This window comes from Salminus brasiliensis, chromosome 23 (genome assembly GCF_030463535.1).
Source record: "Salminus brasiliensis chromosome 23, fSalBra1.hap2, whole genome shotgun sequence".
NCBI lineage: Eukaryota > Metazoa > Chordata > Actinopteri > Characiformes > Bryconidae > Salminus > Salminus brasiliensis.
In genome coordinates this window covers 6,745,198-6,762,069 of record NC_132900.1, presented here as the reverse complement: position 1 = coordinate 6,762,069, position 16,872 = coordinate 6,745,198, and the positions used below count along the sequence as shown (strand labels likewise).

At 40.9% G+C, this 16,872-nt stretch overlaps 1 protein-coding gene across 1 annotated transcript; it reads left to right on the top strand.

Annotated features, from left to right (window-relative positions):
- Nucleotides 1–3,017: 3,017 nt before the first annotated feature.
- On the top strand, nucleotides 3,018–9,558 carry tm6sf2a (transmembrane 6 superfamily member 2a). The gene is made up of 10 exons (XM_072669115.1): nucleotides 3,018–3,112; nucleotides 3,717–3,820; nucleotides 5,031–5,128; nucleotides 5,667–5,770; nucleotides 6,549–6,631; nucleotides 6,822–6,946; nucleotides 7,397–7,498; nucleotides 7,705–7,797; nucleotides 8,468–8,587; nucleotides 9,349–9,558. Exons 1-10 carry the CDS (start codon nucleotides 3,018–3,020, stop codon nucleotides 9,556–9,558), a joined length of 1,134 nt encoding a protein of 377 aa, XP_072525216.1.
- Nucleotides 9,559–16,872: the final 7,314 nt, after the last annotated feature.

The following is a 16,872-nucleotide window of genomic DNA, read 5'->3' as shown; positions in this document are numbered from 1 at the left end:
CCACCATAGCCTACCGAAACAACAGCTGTGTGTTTTTTGGCAAGACAATGTAGAGATAACAGGTTATTTGCTCAAAGAGTAAAGGGTCTTGCCTCGATGTTTATATTTGACAGCAAGGGTTTCCTCCTTGCAGCCATTAAAAAGTCAAGTCTCGTTCTGATGGTAGATGCAGTACTTTGACATCACCTGTGACAAGAGCTACCTGCAGGTCCTGTGAAGACATTTTAGGATTGTTGGAGTTATTTACACATCTTGTGGTCCGCTCTCACTTGCTAGAACATCCTGACCTGGCCATGTTAGCAGTTGTTTCACTTGTAAAAAGCTCTTGTAAAGTATTATATTATTATTATTATTATTATTTTTATTATTATTATATACACCAAATTGTGGTTAGAGCATCATTCTCAGACATTGTACACTTTAGTCTATATTGCCTTCTTACTTTGTGTATATATCTGTTCCTTCAATAAAAAAAATAAATGCTATACTACTATACTATATACTATAATGCTAAAACTATGGCCTGCGAAAGTTCTCACAGCAGAGGATGGTGGGATTGGCTGTAAAGTTATTTACACTGATAATATGCTCTTGATATTGATATGAACTGCTCATAAGCAATTAGCACATTAGCATCCATTAAAAGCTATTTTGGAGATACAAGGATTTTGCATATCTGATGTCACTGCTAGGGAGAGAGTGGTCAACCAGCTAAAAATGTCCAGTTAAGACTCTGTGGTCATAAACTAACCACTAATGAAGGGATACAGGATGACTAACCCAAACATCACTGTGTAATTGTCCACCAGCAAGGTTGAGTCACAAGGTGGGGGTTTTACTAAAATAGACGAGGAGTGCATGTTTGTTGTTGTTGTTATTACGGTTGATGTGCACGCCTCTACCTTTTATGTGGCAAAAACAGTCATCATTCATTATATACACGACAATTTCCTAACTTCTCTGTATCATCCCTCATTTAAAAAGCTGTCTGAGCTGAAATGGTTCCTGATAACCTTAACGTGAGTGGGTGTGGATAAACTGCTTACATGTAGGTTCACATGTAAATGAACAAAACACAAACAATGAATTCAAAACAGACCTGGCCGCTTCATGTGTCTTGAGTATCAGGATAATACCTGGATAAGGCCGAGCCACATCAGAATGCAAGTGTAAACGCACCGCATTTAAACCAGATACAAATCGGATTACTAAAACTTCTCTTCAGGAAGTGGTCTGAGATGCATTTGAGCCACATGTTATAGCAGTGTGAACACATCCAGCTCTCCAGGATGCACTCTACAACCAAACACCCTTCCAGTACAACCCAGACACCAGTAATAATTGCCACAAAACGAGCAAATTTGCATATTCCGTCACATACAGTAACCGGATTTTAGTCTCACTAAGCCAGAGACACGTATGACTACAGAGTGTTAATGCATGTGTCTAAAATCTTATCAGGATACAATCCAGATCCTAGTCACATGAAGAGAGCAGGTGTAAACAGGGCCTTAGTTTCCATATATGAACTGTATAGTGTTTACACACTACTTCCAAATGTTTAGAAGAGAATTCAGTTGCAAGTTGAATTTTAACATCATCTTTAGTGTCATCATGATGATCATAATCAACATCATCATCACAACTGTGACATTGGAGCACTGGAGCTCTCATTAGTGGTTCTGAACTCCAGTCCTGGAAGGCCTTAAACTGCAGTTTATTTCCCAGCTGCAACACAAGAGAGGCAACTTCCCTGCAGCTAACAGTCAACCACAGGCCTGGAGCTGGAAACACTGCTGGACTGAAGCGTAGACGCTTATATCAGCATATATCAGCATATTATCACTGCTGTTACAAAACCTCATTGGTTCCATGGGTTCAACCATCATGAAATGCTCACAGAATGTACAGATCATGGGGTGATTTCAAATGGTCAAAACATTTGACAAACTTCCCCTATCATATGACGTCCCCAGACTGGGAGGCATTTGACAATGGCGTACTGAACTTTTGCTGGGATTTGAACTCATGATCTCCTCACACTTGATGAACAGGAGTTACAGTGTTGTGCCTCTCCACAGCCATAAAGTTACACAGGTCTGAGTGAATTTACCTATCTCTGTAAGGTTTCACAGCTCTAGGGTGGCACAACTGTCTAACTGCCTGCTTGTCAAGAGACAGGAGACCATAAGTTAAAATCTTGTCAACACCACAGACCTCTATGACCAGGAGATTGAGAATTGGAGGGCCTCCCACATGTGATAAGGGGGGTCCTAAACGGCAGAAGCTGTTCATGAACAGTAAACTAATTGAGGGGGCAGAGCCACAGACTAAATATCTTATATAGTATTTACAGTATAGCTCACTTATTGGTGTTTTTGAGACTCAGTTTAATATGTATTGATGATCAAACTGAGATACAGAAGTAGAACATGTGAGTTAAGAGTTTTAAGTCCATTGTCAAAGTCCTATTACATGTTATAACACTGTTATTACAAGTTATAACACTGTTCCATTCAAGCATGCCTAGTTTGATATATGTAGTTTATAATGCTCTTCAGTGTCGTGCAACTGCCACTGTATGTATGCAAAATGAATCAATTGGAGCTTTATGTAGACCCAGCAGTAGCATGTAACCCCATTCGTGTTTTGAATGAAGAGAGAGATTAGGCCTGTAGGCACGAAACAGCAGAGCAGGCCTTTCAGTTCCTGAATCCTTACTGTGTGTTGCTTTACACTACCGCCCCCCTATGGACATGAGTTGTGAGTGCATGATTGTATTATCAATACCATGTATTGGTGTTCCACAGTTCATGGACTTTGACAGCCCATATAACCCCCAGCTGCAGGCCTCAGACATAAGTGTGTGAGCAGCTGGGCAGGGCTGTCTTTTACATGCGCTGTCGACGTGGTTATTGCACAGGAAAGCCTACATGACTTCCATTTTAACTCCTATCTCTTGGTCTCTCCCTGTGAGTGAATCCCCCCAGCTGCCTCCGTTTGAGCGGATTTGAAGGATGATGGCTCTTCCCCTGGAGATACGTGTTTTTATCCTGTCTGTGGCAGCACCGTTTGTGCTTTACGCAGCGAATAATGCCTCTTCATTGCTAACGTGAGTTATGCTCCTTATGTCCTTTACATCCCTCTTCTAATGGACTTATAGACCTTTTGTAATGGACCTAAATGGTTGAAAGCATTTGCAGTGGTTATATGCTTTTCACACTTCTGTAAGTTGATTGGCTAATTTCATTAGAGGCGTTTAATTAGGGGTCCAAGCACAGAGTGTCTTCTTTTATACTTTTCTTAAATCTTTTATTCTCTTCTTAAAGTACCAACAAATATTTGCCTTGTAACAACACTGAAAGCTTTTTTTTGGTTCTCTATAGGGGTATATTTTAAGTCATATTTGTACATATTAACTATGTATATACTTTTACTAAAGAAGCCCCCCTTTTTAAAGAGTGTATTACCAGTAGAGTTCGATGGCAGCAAGCCTGCTCATTCAGGTTATTGCAAATGTATTTGCTCAATGTCCTATTCAGTTTGATTAGTATATGAGCCAGTAGGCTTAAATGAGCCAGACAGTTTCAGGGCTAAACTCTGCACACAGTGTTGATGAAATGTCTTATACAGTTCTCTAGGGTAGCATGAATATAAATATCCCTGGTGATACAGTTCTAGGCCTCGTCTCTAACTGTGTTTCTGTCTTTACTTAGGCCCCTAATTATACTGGGACTTGAAGGAACTATTCTCATGACGGTTTTCTTCATGTCCTACCTTTGTGTTCGAAATGAAAAGGCAGTGGATCCTCTGTTCTATGGTAAGGCCACAGTGTGTAGGAGGTGTTGGTAAATAGTAGCCGATAAAAGTAGCTGATTATTATAAGATAGAGTCATTTATATGAGTCTTTGACGATAGTTTGAAATCAGCGGCCGACTTTCACACACTCTCAGAAAAAAAGGTATCAAATTGTCACTGTCACTCTTGAGGGTATCTTCAATATGTTTAGTCTAATTCTAATGCATTTCCTTAGCTCCAGGCACCCTGTCTTGACTCCAGGCCTTTAATAATAGTTTTTATTTAAACAAGTAATAAAAAACTACAAATATGTCCCTTTCCCCTGAAAAAGTGAAGGTATGGTTCCTCTGAACCTCATTATGGTCCAGAACTGGGCCATAAGGAGCCGTATAGTCTTTTAATGAGAATTTAACTCTGTACCTTGAGGGACAAAAATGTGACAGTTCTTTGTGTGAACATTTCATAATGAATGAACAAATTAGAAAATAGCCAAAATACCTTGAAATAAAAAGGAAAAAATATATTAATGTTCATTAATGTCATTGATGTGCATTAAAGTTCAGAACAGCAGCAACAATACTGATTGGAATCCATTCTAAAGTTGATTCTAAAACTCGGAGCCACAATATAACCTATTGGTCATCCTCTGATACTGTTATCAGTGTGTGTGAGTATTCATGCTCAGGGGTTGGTCTATTCCTGCCCAGAAATGAACTTTAAGCTCATCTTTAATCCTGGACTTAGCTGTAATGGAGTCCACTCACCTCTTGGTGGAGCGTCTCTGAAACAACACGCAGTAATCAATCAGCGGCCGGCTCCCTCAGGCCATCTCCTCTGTTTGTCTGCCTGTCAGGCCTAATCCACATCCCTCTGCATCCCGTACCGCACTGCTGTGCCCACCATGGCTATTCTTAAACATTAGGAAATGCCCTTTTCAGCAATGTGAGGTGGACATTGAGGAAAAGCAGGCCTGTTTGCCTGTGATAGAAATCTAGTCTCAACTGCATAGCCACTGGCCTTCATAAACTTGCTGCTCGGAGAGAAATCAATAGCTTGAAAGGAAAGAAAAATGTACAAGCCTGAGAAACAGAGGGGGAAAGAGAAAGAGAGGGGGAGAGAGGGAGATAGAGAGAGGTGTATGTGCTGATGGAGAGTGAGAGTACTTGGAAAAAAGCCCAGGCCTGAGGCCTAATTGTGATCGTTTTCTCACTCTGTCTTTATCTCCATTTCAGTATTTGCAGTGTTTTCTTTCACCTCTGTTGCTGACCTCACAACTGCCCTCGAGCAGGATGGCCATATCAGAGGCTTTGTGGCTTTCTACATGAATAAGGTTAAAATACACAACATCTACATAATTGCTGCAGGACATTACATTTGATTACTCAATTATAAATGATTCTCAGTGAATTAGCAGCGATTAGTTAGCAATTTACCTTTAAGGGCCTACGTCCCATTCTTTTCATTCCCGTTCTTGTAGTAAATTAAATTTCAATTCCATTTTTCCTCTTGAGTAAATTTTTGTGTGGTTTAACGTAAAACAACAGATGCAAATTATTTTACATGGCTATTTTCCAACCTCCATTTACTGTGCTCTTGAGACTGATATGTAAGGGACCTTTGTTCTGATTGGCTGTTTTGTATTTAGTATTGTTTCTTCTTTAAAAAGCCATGCAGATTAGATTAAATACTTCAGGGGTATGAATGGATTATTTGATAACTACTATAATCAATAGCAGCAGGCCTAAAGTATTGATGCTCAGTGGTGTATGTTGCTTTTTAACCCCCACTTCTTCAGGTACCATGACACATATTTGAAGCAGACAAATTAATGCCAAATTCAGCATTTTTCAACTGTATCTCTGTTACAGGGCGAGCCATACTTGAACACAGCCTATTGCATCATGATGAACTACTGGAAAGGAGTGGTGCACTTTGTCCTTCTCCTCACGATTATCCACTGCATGCGCAAAGGGTGAGTTTACACACACACACACACACACACACACACACACACACACACACACACACACACACACAGACCATAAGAGCTGCTGGGTTGTGTGTAAATTGCATATATTGTCAAAGTACTGCTTCCTCCTAAAAATACTGTACTCACTGATTACTGCTTAGTTTTGCATGGGAGCTACCAGGCTAGCTAATGTTAGCTAACAAGTAAGTTAAGCTAAGTTAGCACTACCTTATAGCTACCAGTTAGAACTACCAGTTAAAACTGCCCATGTAACAATGACCAACCCCCAATAATGGGCACTTCCGCTCTGGATGCGCAAGAGTGGGACGTGGTAGCAATGTTTAAATATTCTTTTTCAGATGTAATTTTTGCAGGAATAAAGTTAAAATGCCTCTCTAAGAGGCAAAAACTCTATTTCATCCAAGTGATTGTCAAAGAGAGAGCGCAGAAATGTGCAGTACGCAGAAGTGGCTTTTATGGACGATGGCCATTGTTAGGGGACTAAGTGTTAAATCTTCTCTTATGCACATTGAGTTGTTCAGTAATCTCTAATAGACTGACTTAGGTGGTTTCTGACACTGTGTGAGACAGATATCTATAAAAAGTCTATTTTCTATAAGGTTTCCATATCATTTCTATACGATTTCCACAGTTTTCCACACTATAGGCCTTCATTATTTGTTAGCTACATTAGCATTGTAGATCCAGCACAAAAGTAAAGAACCAACCTCTATGTTCAATTTGATTTGCCGCTAAACCATTCCTCCTTATTTCTCTATAGGAAACCATATCGGAGTATAGGTCTATTCTGGGCTGGCTCCATGATAGCCACTCAGGTGGTCTTCATCCCAGGCATTGTCATAGGTGAGGGAACTGAGCTGTCTTTGAGCGAGCTACGACTGATGCCTGTGTTCTCTGTAAACAGTATCATTGCCGGTTAACTTTTAACTTTAATACTAGCTTAAAAGTTATGTGTCAAATAAATTTTGAATGTGTATTTAGGCAATATGGCAACACACTGATGTTTTACATGCTTCAACTTCTCTATTTACAGGAAAACATGCTAAGTCCATCTATCCAGCCTTTTGGCAGAACATCCTTTTCTTGATTCTGCCCATATGGGCAGCTGTGAAGCTTTTCAGCAAGCCCAGGGAGCTGCCAGTCATTCCAGCAGACAGGGTGACTTTCCTCATATTGGCCCCAGTTTACATAGATATTGTTAAAATAGTTTGTAAAGCATGAATTTGATCCTGTCCGTTCAAACTAGGACTGCACAATATATTGTTTTAGCATTGTTATGGCAATGTGCACAAACACAATAGTCACATTGCAGGATGTGCAATGTCTTGTACAATGACAAATGACATTTTTTGTCAAATTTCAGTTTTTGCTGTTTGATACTCTTCTTATATTCCAGATTGTATCTGCCCAGTTTTGCTAATTTTACCCCTATACTGTATACACAGACTGCCTTACTAAATCAAATTCCTGTATTTTTTATATCAATATATTTCACAGAACAACAAAATAAAACCCCAAATTAAAACCAAGAATAAAAGTGATTCAGGACAGTGTTTCTGTGTCACATATCAATATATATTGTATTCAAAGTGTCCTCCATGTCTGTAGGTTGAGGAGGAGCAGAAGAAAGGTCTGCTGTCTCGTCCTAAAGAACTTCTCCTCACACTCAGTCTGCTAGGGGCCGTGGCCTTCGCTGTGTTCAGGGGCTTCGTAAGTAGTGCTTAATTCATTCCCTTAATTAATTCACTATTCTATTATTTTCTATTAGAATTAGAATTATATTATATTTATTTTTTATTCAACCTAATATCAACCAAGTCTTGGCTGATTGACTGCATCTGGAGTGAGTGATAAATCATGTTAATTAAAATGAATTAAGTGAAACTGAGGAACACTGTTTTGGAACTCTCCTACAGGTTGTTCTTGAGTGCGCATTGGACATCTGTTTCACCTACATTTACCAGTACGAGCCCTACCTGAAGGACAATGTGGCCTTCTCCAAAGTTATGGTATGTGCTGTGGATGGCATTACTAAGAATGTGTTGAAACACTTCACTTAGGGCAGCAATCATAACAGTAAACCACACTGACATGAGCCTTTTATGGCAACTGACCTAAGGCTAAATAAACATAGGCCTAACCTGTGACTCCGACTGTCTCAGTGGTCTAATGTACCTGAGGGTCGCAAGTTCGAATTCTGAGCCATGCTGCTTTGCCATCAGCGGCTGGAGTCCGAGAAAGCACAATTGGCCGTGCTCTCCCCGGATGGATAGATGGCCGGTGCGGGTGTCTGTTGGCTGGTGTGGCGAGCTTGGGACCCGACGGTTTCCTCTGAGCATGTCAGCTGCCCGTCAGTTTGGCTGGCTGTGCATGTATCGGAGGAGACATGCGTCCTTACTCTCCTCGTGTCTGGAGCATTGCTACTGCTAGGGGGAGTTAAGAACAGGCGGGCTAATTGACAGTACTGAATTGATGAGAAAAAGGGGAAAAATTCAATAAACGAAGGATTGAAGGATTTGAATTATAAAGGGCAGATGCCATGAAAGGCTTGTGTACTGTAGGTGTGAAGTAGCCTTCTTAATGCTGCCCTTAACTAAAGTATGATTTGATAAAGTTGTTAAAATTGATAAAGGCTTGATGTTGTCATCTCTGAGCTAAACATACCCGTGTATGTTGTAGATGCTGGTTATTCTATTCTATGCCTTACCCGTGCTGTCTGCATGCGTCTATGGGCTTCATACTCCAGGATGCACTTGGATGCTTGACTGGACTTTGATCCTTGCAGGGGCCATAGCTCAGGTAAATAAGCATTTGTACATTTTGTATAGTTAAATGTGCCAGTGTAGCCAACAGCAGTGCATGAAATCTACAAGGCCCGTTTCTTACATTCATACAATCATTCATACATTTATTTTTACATTATTGTATTCCAACCTCTCTTTATCCATAAGAATTAAAGAGACTCTGTATTATGACTCATTCATAATGAGTCCAGGCCAGCACTCCTCATAATTTCAGTGTGAATGGGTGGAGCTTTAGACTGAGTAGGTATGTGTATATATACACAGGGGCCAACACAGGGACATTAGTCATTTGCCCTCCCAAAACTAATGACTGGGGGGGTATCAATGTATTAAATAGCTGGAAGGGATTTTAGGCTGCAGGGTCGCTATGGCAACTAAAAAACACTATGCTGTTTTCATCATGTGTGCGTTTCTCTTGCTGGTTCTTTTATGTGTGGGGTTGCCAAATAAGTTATAAGTAAATCAGTTGTGCTGTTTATGTACACGGTCATATCAGAAAAGTATGACCACCCCTGGTTTGAAATAAACTTGGCCCATTATATCAGCTCCACCTACCATATAGGAGCACTTTGTAGTTCTTTCACCCTGTTATTCAATGGTCATGACCCCACAGGACCCCACAGAGCATTTTGTGTTAGTGAGGTGTTAATAATATTCGGATATGACTGTGTATATTGTTTTTTTATGACATCATAAAAACTGGACTTTACTGGACGATGTAATGAACAGTTCATAACTAATTTGCTCTTCCTTCAGGCTCAGTGGGCCCACATTGGAGCATCAGTGCACTCCCGGACCCCCTTCACCTACCGCATCCCTAAAGACGAGTGGAGGCTGGTCATGATGCTCAACACATTGTTTATGGCTGTCCCTCTGCTGCTGGCTCTGCATGTCCACAGGCATCCAGCCTTCTACATGAAGACAGTGCCTCCTGGACAAGCCGACAATGACAAAAAACAAAAGTAGACATAAAACCCTGGTCATACAAAAGCATTGTCTCATGACACCACCAGCTACATCTGATACCAAGACCTTGGTGGCCACATAAGGACAGGAGAATTGTTCCTTAAAGAACTTAAACTGGCAAGTACTGTCTGATATTGTACACAGGAACTGAGCCTACTGATCGTGTCAGGGTTTGGGAGGTGGTGGACCCGGCCTTCAGATCATTCCTACTATTAGTAACCACACCCTATTTTTTTCCTGGCACACAAAGCTGGTGGAGTTTGCCTCCTGCCCCAAGTAAGCCTTGTCTCTTGCTTGTGTTCAAACTCTTGGACTCAGATCAACTTCAGTCTTTTGGGGCACAGCTTATCGCTCTCTCTCTCCATTGAGAATGAGTCATTTGATGAAATCCAGACTCTGACAGACTCTAGACTTTGACACACACATTTCTGCCCACACAACATCATTTGTAGAATGACTTCATGCATTAGTCTTTGAGGACGGTTTACTGAAGGACACTGGGTGCTGATTAGTGGTGTGTACTGTCTTCAGGATCAACAGTTTGCTACTCTTTGCCTAACAAGTCATTGTAATAGGACTGCTTCAAAAACTGCTGTTGTTCTGTTTAAATTATAGTTTTTTTATTGTTGCTTGTTTGTTGAGATTTACAGTACCATGCAAAAGTCTTTGGCATCTGAGATTTGGCATCTATTTATCTGAGCTGTACATGTTTACTTGTTGAAACTGTAGAATAAATACAAATGAACAAAACATTGGGATTGTTCTGTGTTTTCCTTCTTGAGGATGCCCCATATTTACAGTTACTATCCAGGACCTAGTTTTTCTCATTGTTATTCAATGATCTTGTGTGAGCTGCTGGTGGAAATGAACCTGAGGGGACCCTTCACGGCCTTTACAGCTTAATGTTTTCTGGAAACTGAAAATCGATATAATCTGTTTATAATTAATTTTTAAAATTTTAGTTAATTTCCATTTATTAAAATAAGCTTTCGTTAGAAACAAAAGGGTCAACTAAAGAAAAATTATCTATCACTGGAGTGATATCTAGCTAGACACAGCCAAATGAGTTGAAAACACTTTCCTGACCCTCCGAAAACACCATGGGGCACTAGCAGAAATCAGCATTAGTGTAGATGATTTTTCCTTTGCAGATGAATTATTGCCATTTATTCATCTGGAATTTTGTGCTGAGTGGGCCAGTAGAAATGCTCCGAAAAGCTTTTTACATTGACGGTTAAGAAGGTTGTTTACTTTCTCCTGCGAAGTTACTTTTTTGAGATACAAATTGTTTTTTATGAATTTTCTCCCATTCGGGTTATCAATTACCCAGCATGCTCTCCAGACACAGATACAGACAGCAGCCAGTCATCTGAACTGCTGCCAATGCAACTTTACCAGGCAACCAACGCTTTCGGAAGAGAGAGACGTGTCCCTGATGCATTAGCCAGCGGACCCCGGTATTACACTGGAGTGATGTGAGGAGAAAGTGCCATCTACCCAATCTACCCAAAGTGCCAATGACCCAATTGTCTCTTAGGGGAATTCAAAACAGTGATTGTCTGGTCACATAACCTCTGATCTGGCCACAGTGCCTTATTCTGCTGGACCACTCAGGACCCTTGGGTGTACAAAGGTTTTATGTGACAGTAACAATACACTGAAAACAGCATATTCTTACTTTTTAAATATTACGCATTGTTCATACGGGCAAAAGCTGAGATACTGTCTTGGCTTCTGAAGACTTTTACAGACTTCTATATATCACATATATCAAATCACTTGGTATGAGGATGAAGATGGGACCTGAACTTCTTTTAAACAGTTTAAAGAAAGAATCCAAGCGCCGAGGCAGCGTCTTATTTGTGGCTCATCTGTGGGTGTGAAGTCCCCTGATATGGACCCTGCCTCTGGTCTTGTGAAACTCACTGTTTATTATTCAACGTTTGCCCACAGAGACCCGGGTTCAAAAGACACTGTACAAAGCATTTGTGACTTTACAGATTAGATTTCCATTACAAAAGTGTGACTTTAACTTAAGGTTTCAAATGAGAGCTGGGGAGCACATGACCCATTACAAATCCCGGCCTGCCAAGGCACTGCCAGCTGGCTGTGTGCCTCACTGATGATATCATGCAGGCCGTGGACTGAATGAAACTACAGTTGGCCTAGTGAACTGTGACCCGGTTGCTTGCTCTTTTACAAAGATAACCATGGCATGTCTAGAGGGGGTTTTGCAACAGCACTGTTAATCAGAAACAGGCATGTCACCATGTGGCTTTTGGCAGACATGGAGTTTAATTAAGTTACTTCAGCGAATGTTGAGATAAGCTATTAAGAGGTTACTTGGTCAAAAGCAAGCAACTGATTTGAAAATATATTATCATGCACAGCCAGTCCTAAGAAAGCATACAGCCACGTTCCCTTTGTTGGATATTTGACACTATTTCAGTGGTCCGTTGGTTTTGTCTGTTCCAGTTGGACAGCATGAAAGCTAATCCTGGCAAAACGGACAGTAATGACTTGCAAGCTTTCAGAAGTTTTTTTTAATGAAACCATATCGTCAGGGAACACAGTCCAGTTACCCTTAAACAGAGGTCTCTCAGATCTCCTTGTTAGGATATCAAAAGCTTGGCACACCAGTACAGCTGTTGAATTACAAACCAAGCTCTTGCAAAATGTGCCTGATTTGCCTGATGTAGTGTGATGTACAGCCAGGTCCATAAGTATTTGGACATTTTTTTGTCATTTGCAATTTGCCTCTGCACACCGCCTCAATGATTTCAAATATAGTAATCAAGCCGTGATTAAATTGTGCACTTTCAGCTTTAATTCGAGGGGCACACTTTTATGAATTACACCCATTTTTCCTGGCTCAAAATTGGACATAATTATAAATATTATTTTTGATACTTATGTGCAAATCCTGCCCGAAGGTTGGACATTACTAAACCAATGGGAGTCGAATGACTACAGTCTTTTCAATAGTCTGGGAATAATTACAAACCTTAATTACACTGTTCTTGTTACAGTGCTGAAAACAGAGCTATGCTATACAAAGAGCAAAGCAAAGCAAACAAAGCAGCAAATAACGGGAATAAACAGGAAAACAACGTAAACTCGTCAAACTAGAAACACACGTGAAAACAAACGAACTGAACCAAACACATGAACATGAAACAAGACACTGAACCGACACAATGAACCAAACATGAACCAAACACACATGAGCGTAAATGAACGAGAACCGAGTTACTGAATAGATACAAGAACAGAAACAACAAAAAGTTCTTAAGTGAGTCTGTGGGAGGCAGCTCAGGATCGCCCCGGGGGAGGGCGCGATACTGAGGGGCTAACAATACTTTGCTCTTTGCTTGTTTTGTTTGCAGTAATTGGGAATAACTGTACATAAATAATAATCTGTTGGAAAGAGAAAAAAACAGAAGTAAACAAAATAAGCATTTTCTCCAGGGCGTTTGTCTTGTTTCTGACCAAAACCACTTGAACAGAAATCACGTCATTTTACGAGCTCTAAACTTTTTAGCACGAGCCAATGAAAATGAAGCTTATAATAAGTCCTCATTCTAAAGCAAAGTAACATGGTTGTAAATAGGCTTAAATACCTGCATCTTATCATTTATATTCAGAACAATTTCACATACTTAACAAACCAAAGTACGCTTTAAAATACTGAATTAATGCATTCCATGGAATCCGTGTAAAGGTTTTGGCTTGCTTTCGTGGTTTGTTTATGGTCAGGTACTTAAATCAATCAGGCATCTTAATCCATAATTGATTGAGACTTAAATTGATTAAGACTTTGATACAGTACCATGTTTCACTTTCACTCTAGTATCTATACTTTTTACATCCCTGGGACTGTGCAGCTCATATACAGAAGCCTGTACGAGAGATCTTTTTATCCTCCTGTATTCTAAAACAATTCATATTCCAAATGAGGTTTGGAATAAGCTCTGAAAACACCCCCATCTTTTCCTTTTTGCTGTCCTCTGTGCTCCCCTGCTTCATGATCACCATTTCTCCCTCAAGAGTCTCTGCGTTTGGAGATTGCAGGCCTCCTGCTGAGGATGTTGAATGCTTTTTCTTTGAAATCACAATCATTGGTTTAAAGAAACGCCATATAATGAACTGAAGTAGGAGTCTTCAAACAGCTTTTAGGCCTGAGAAAATTTTGTAACAGTGCGAAAGAGAGAGCCAAGCCGCCACTGTATAGAAGAATGGGAACATAATTGGCCGGCTAATTAAAGATAAAACAACAAAGTCTCGCTGTGAGAACCTGATAGCGGTCAACTCCGATCAGGCATCTCTTTGTGTTTCATTGTATAAAAAGCTGGTACAGCTGGTACAGTGGTACAGCTGGTACAGTGCAGTTTAGGCTGAATTGACTATTTCTGAGGTGTTGTCGTATATACAAAGCCATATGAACCCCATGCTAACATGAACTGTGTGAATCATATAATCATTGATTGGGCTGGGAGTAGCTCAGCAGTCTAATAAGCTTGCACTACGGCCCAGGGAGTTCCAATCCTGAGCCGTGCCGCTTTGTGGGAAACATACATTTTATAAAACTGAAGAAAATGAAAAAGATGCAAAATAAATGATAATAATAATTAATATATACATGTATATTATATTACAACTTAATATGAATTAATAAATAACAATTTTGGTCAATCAATAAAACATGATTCTAAACTGCTCTGTTTTTTAAATTGTGCAGATTGAAAAGATTCATGTTCCTGTTCATAGTAAGCATGATTCATCATATCCAATCCAAAGAATAATGTCCCTCTAAAACAGCTTTGGTTGTTTTGGTGACATCACCGTGCACCAGTGGGCAGGGCAAAACACCATTAACCAATAACATCCTGTTTCCACTTGCTTAGAGAGCTTCTCTGATTCTGCGGCACAGTACAGAAGAAAAACGTGCTTCCCATTCACTTCACAGCAGAACGCTTTTTCACAGTTAGCAGCAAAATTTAATCAGCGATTATACAACCACGCTAACATAATTTTAGGCTGCCATTGGCTTGTAATGAATAATGGCAGGACGTAATTAAATATAAGGGAGCACAGGTGGGAGAGAGAGGAAGACTGAATGCTAGCAGAGAGTTTGAGCGTGTACATATGCAGTAGGTGGCTCTTGTACACAGAGAGAGACACAGAAAAGCTATTATAAACAGCGTTTGTGTTTGCGTGTGTGTTTTGTGTGCGTGTATGTGTGTGTGTGTGTGTGTGTGTGTGTGTGTTTGCCCTAAGCTGTAATGAAATAGGTTCAGATGTGTCTCTCGATGAGCTGTGGCTGTGACTGAAACCCTCTCCCCCACATTTCCCACAGAACAGCCGGTGCCACGAATGTGAAAATTGCCTTTTTTTCCAGGGAAGGCTGATGGAGGGGGGATAGAGCTCTCTTCCGAGCAGCAGATGAAATAAAGGCAACAATGGGGGTCGACGACGTGAGTAAATTCAGCACCATCAAATCACAAAGGCTTTCAATTCCCCCTCATTTATCTGCGGCTGCCGGGGTTAGAGATGAATAGGTCCCCTTCAGCTGAGGGGAGAGGATGTAGGAATTGGACTCTGATACAGCAGCTCTGCTGCGGGACAGAAGGTCGCGACACCCACGCCGCTGTGCAGGAGATTAGGCCTGATCACAGCCTGCAGGCCTCATTCAGCTGGGCCGAGAGATTTCGTTTCACTTCATGGTCGAAAAATAAATGATCTTATTGCCGGTATGTCCAGCCCTGCTCCCCCCTGCTGGGCTCGGGTCAAACCTAATCGAGCACAGGATCCAGCTAATAAGGGCTTTTCTGCAGCGTCTGAATAGAAGAGCATGGTGTGCTAGATTAGGGTTGGAGCGAAACTCTGCAGGAGGCCGGCTAGGTTTCCAGGGGTGAAAGATAGCTGCCTTACAGTATCAAGGGCACTGAATTTCCACTGAAGGACACTAGTGTCTATAAAGGTGTCCTAGAATGGAAACCTGTGTTTACCACAGCATATTTAAAAGAGGAGAGTACGGTATATGGAAGTCACATAGTGTGAACCTCAAACACTTGACTCCTCATATTTATGCCTTCAAAATTGACATACATCCAGTCTAATAGTAAAAGCCTTTCCAGTCTAAATATAAGGGCACAAGAAAAATATGGACATAGCTTTTAGCCTTTGTAGCCTTGTGTCCATATTCTCCCAAATGAGCCCTTGTCAATAGCAATAGTTAACAGGCTGACTGGAGAAGGGAGGAGGATCGTCTGGAGCGTAATTTGTGATAAGAGGCTGGTGTTGTGAGCAGGCAGCATGTACCGCCTGCCACCAGCAGGGGGCCCGGCCGGCAAAGTAGGAAAGCTGGTGGGGTTGGAGCAAAGAACTCCAAGCCCCAGAATTCCCAGTGGTAATCAATGCTGACCAGACCCACCTGTGTGGCACGGTATAAATACACCCAGCCAAACGTAATTCCCTGTCGCACCTCTGTAGAGGGGCGAATGGTAACAGTGGGTTTAAGCTGTGAACAGAAAAGAGAAAAGCTGTGAACAGAAAAGTGAAAAGTTTAAGTTGTGAACAGAAAAGAGAAAAGTTGCGAACAGAAAAGAGAAAAGTTGCGAACAGAAAAGAGAAAAGTTTCCAACAGTCACCAAGCACACACCACAAGAGGAGTAGTTTCATTTACTCATAATAAAACTGCACTTGAGTTCAAACCCCACACCACACCGTAACAGGTGTGGTTTATTCAATGATCTGAAATATGGAAACATGCTGCATGCTTTGGAAGTCATGGCAGGTCTATTAGCATTTTGATATGTTCACAGCTGATTTCAGTTCATTTGCACTTTCACTGGTATTCACTATTAATAGCCACCTACCGGGTCTGTCTGGAACTGAAGTCACAAAACAAATTTAATGATAGTTAATTGTGAAATGTGAAAAAATAAGAAACTGTACACTGCTTACGATACGACAGCACTACAGAAATATCATAAAAAGTTGAAGGCCTTTAAAGCAGAATAGCTATTCCCACTTCCAGGCAGTTGCTAGGCGGTTTCTATGTGGTCAACAGTGAAACTGCTTTGGCTAAATGGCTGCTATGGTATTTTAGTTGGTTGCTATGGTGCTGCTAGGTGGATTAGCAAACTGCTTTTCCTAAATGGTTTAGGCAGCTGTTTAATGGCTGCTAAGTGGTTACTATGGTGTGACAAAATAGTTGCTACAGTGTTGCTAAATGGTTGCTAGGTGGTTACTACAATGTTACTACGTAATTTCTATGTGTTTGCTAAGTGGATGCTGTGGTATCCTAGGGGT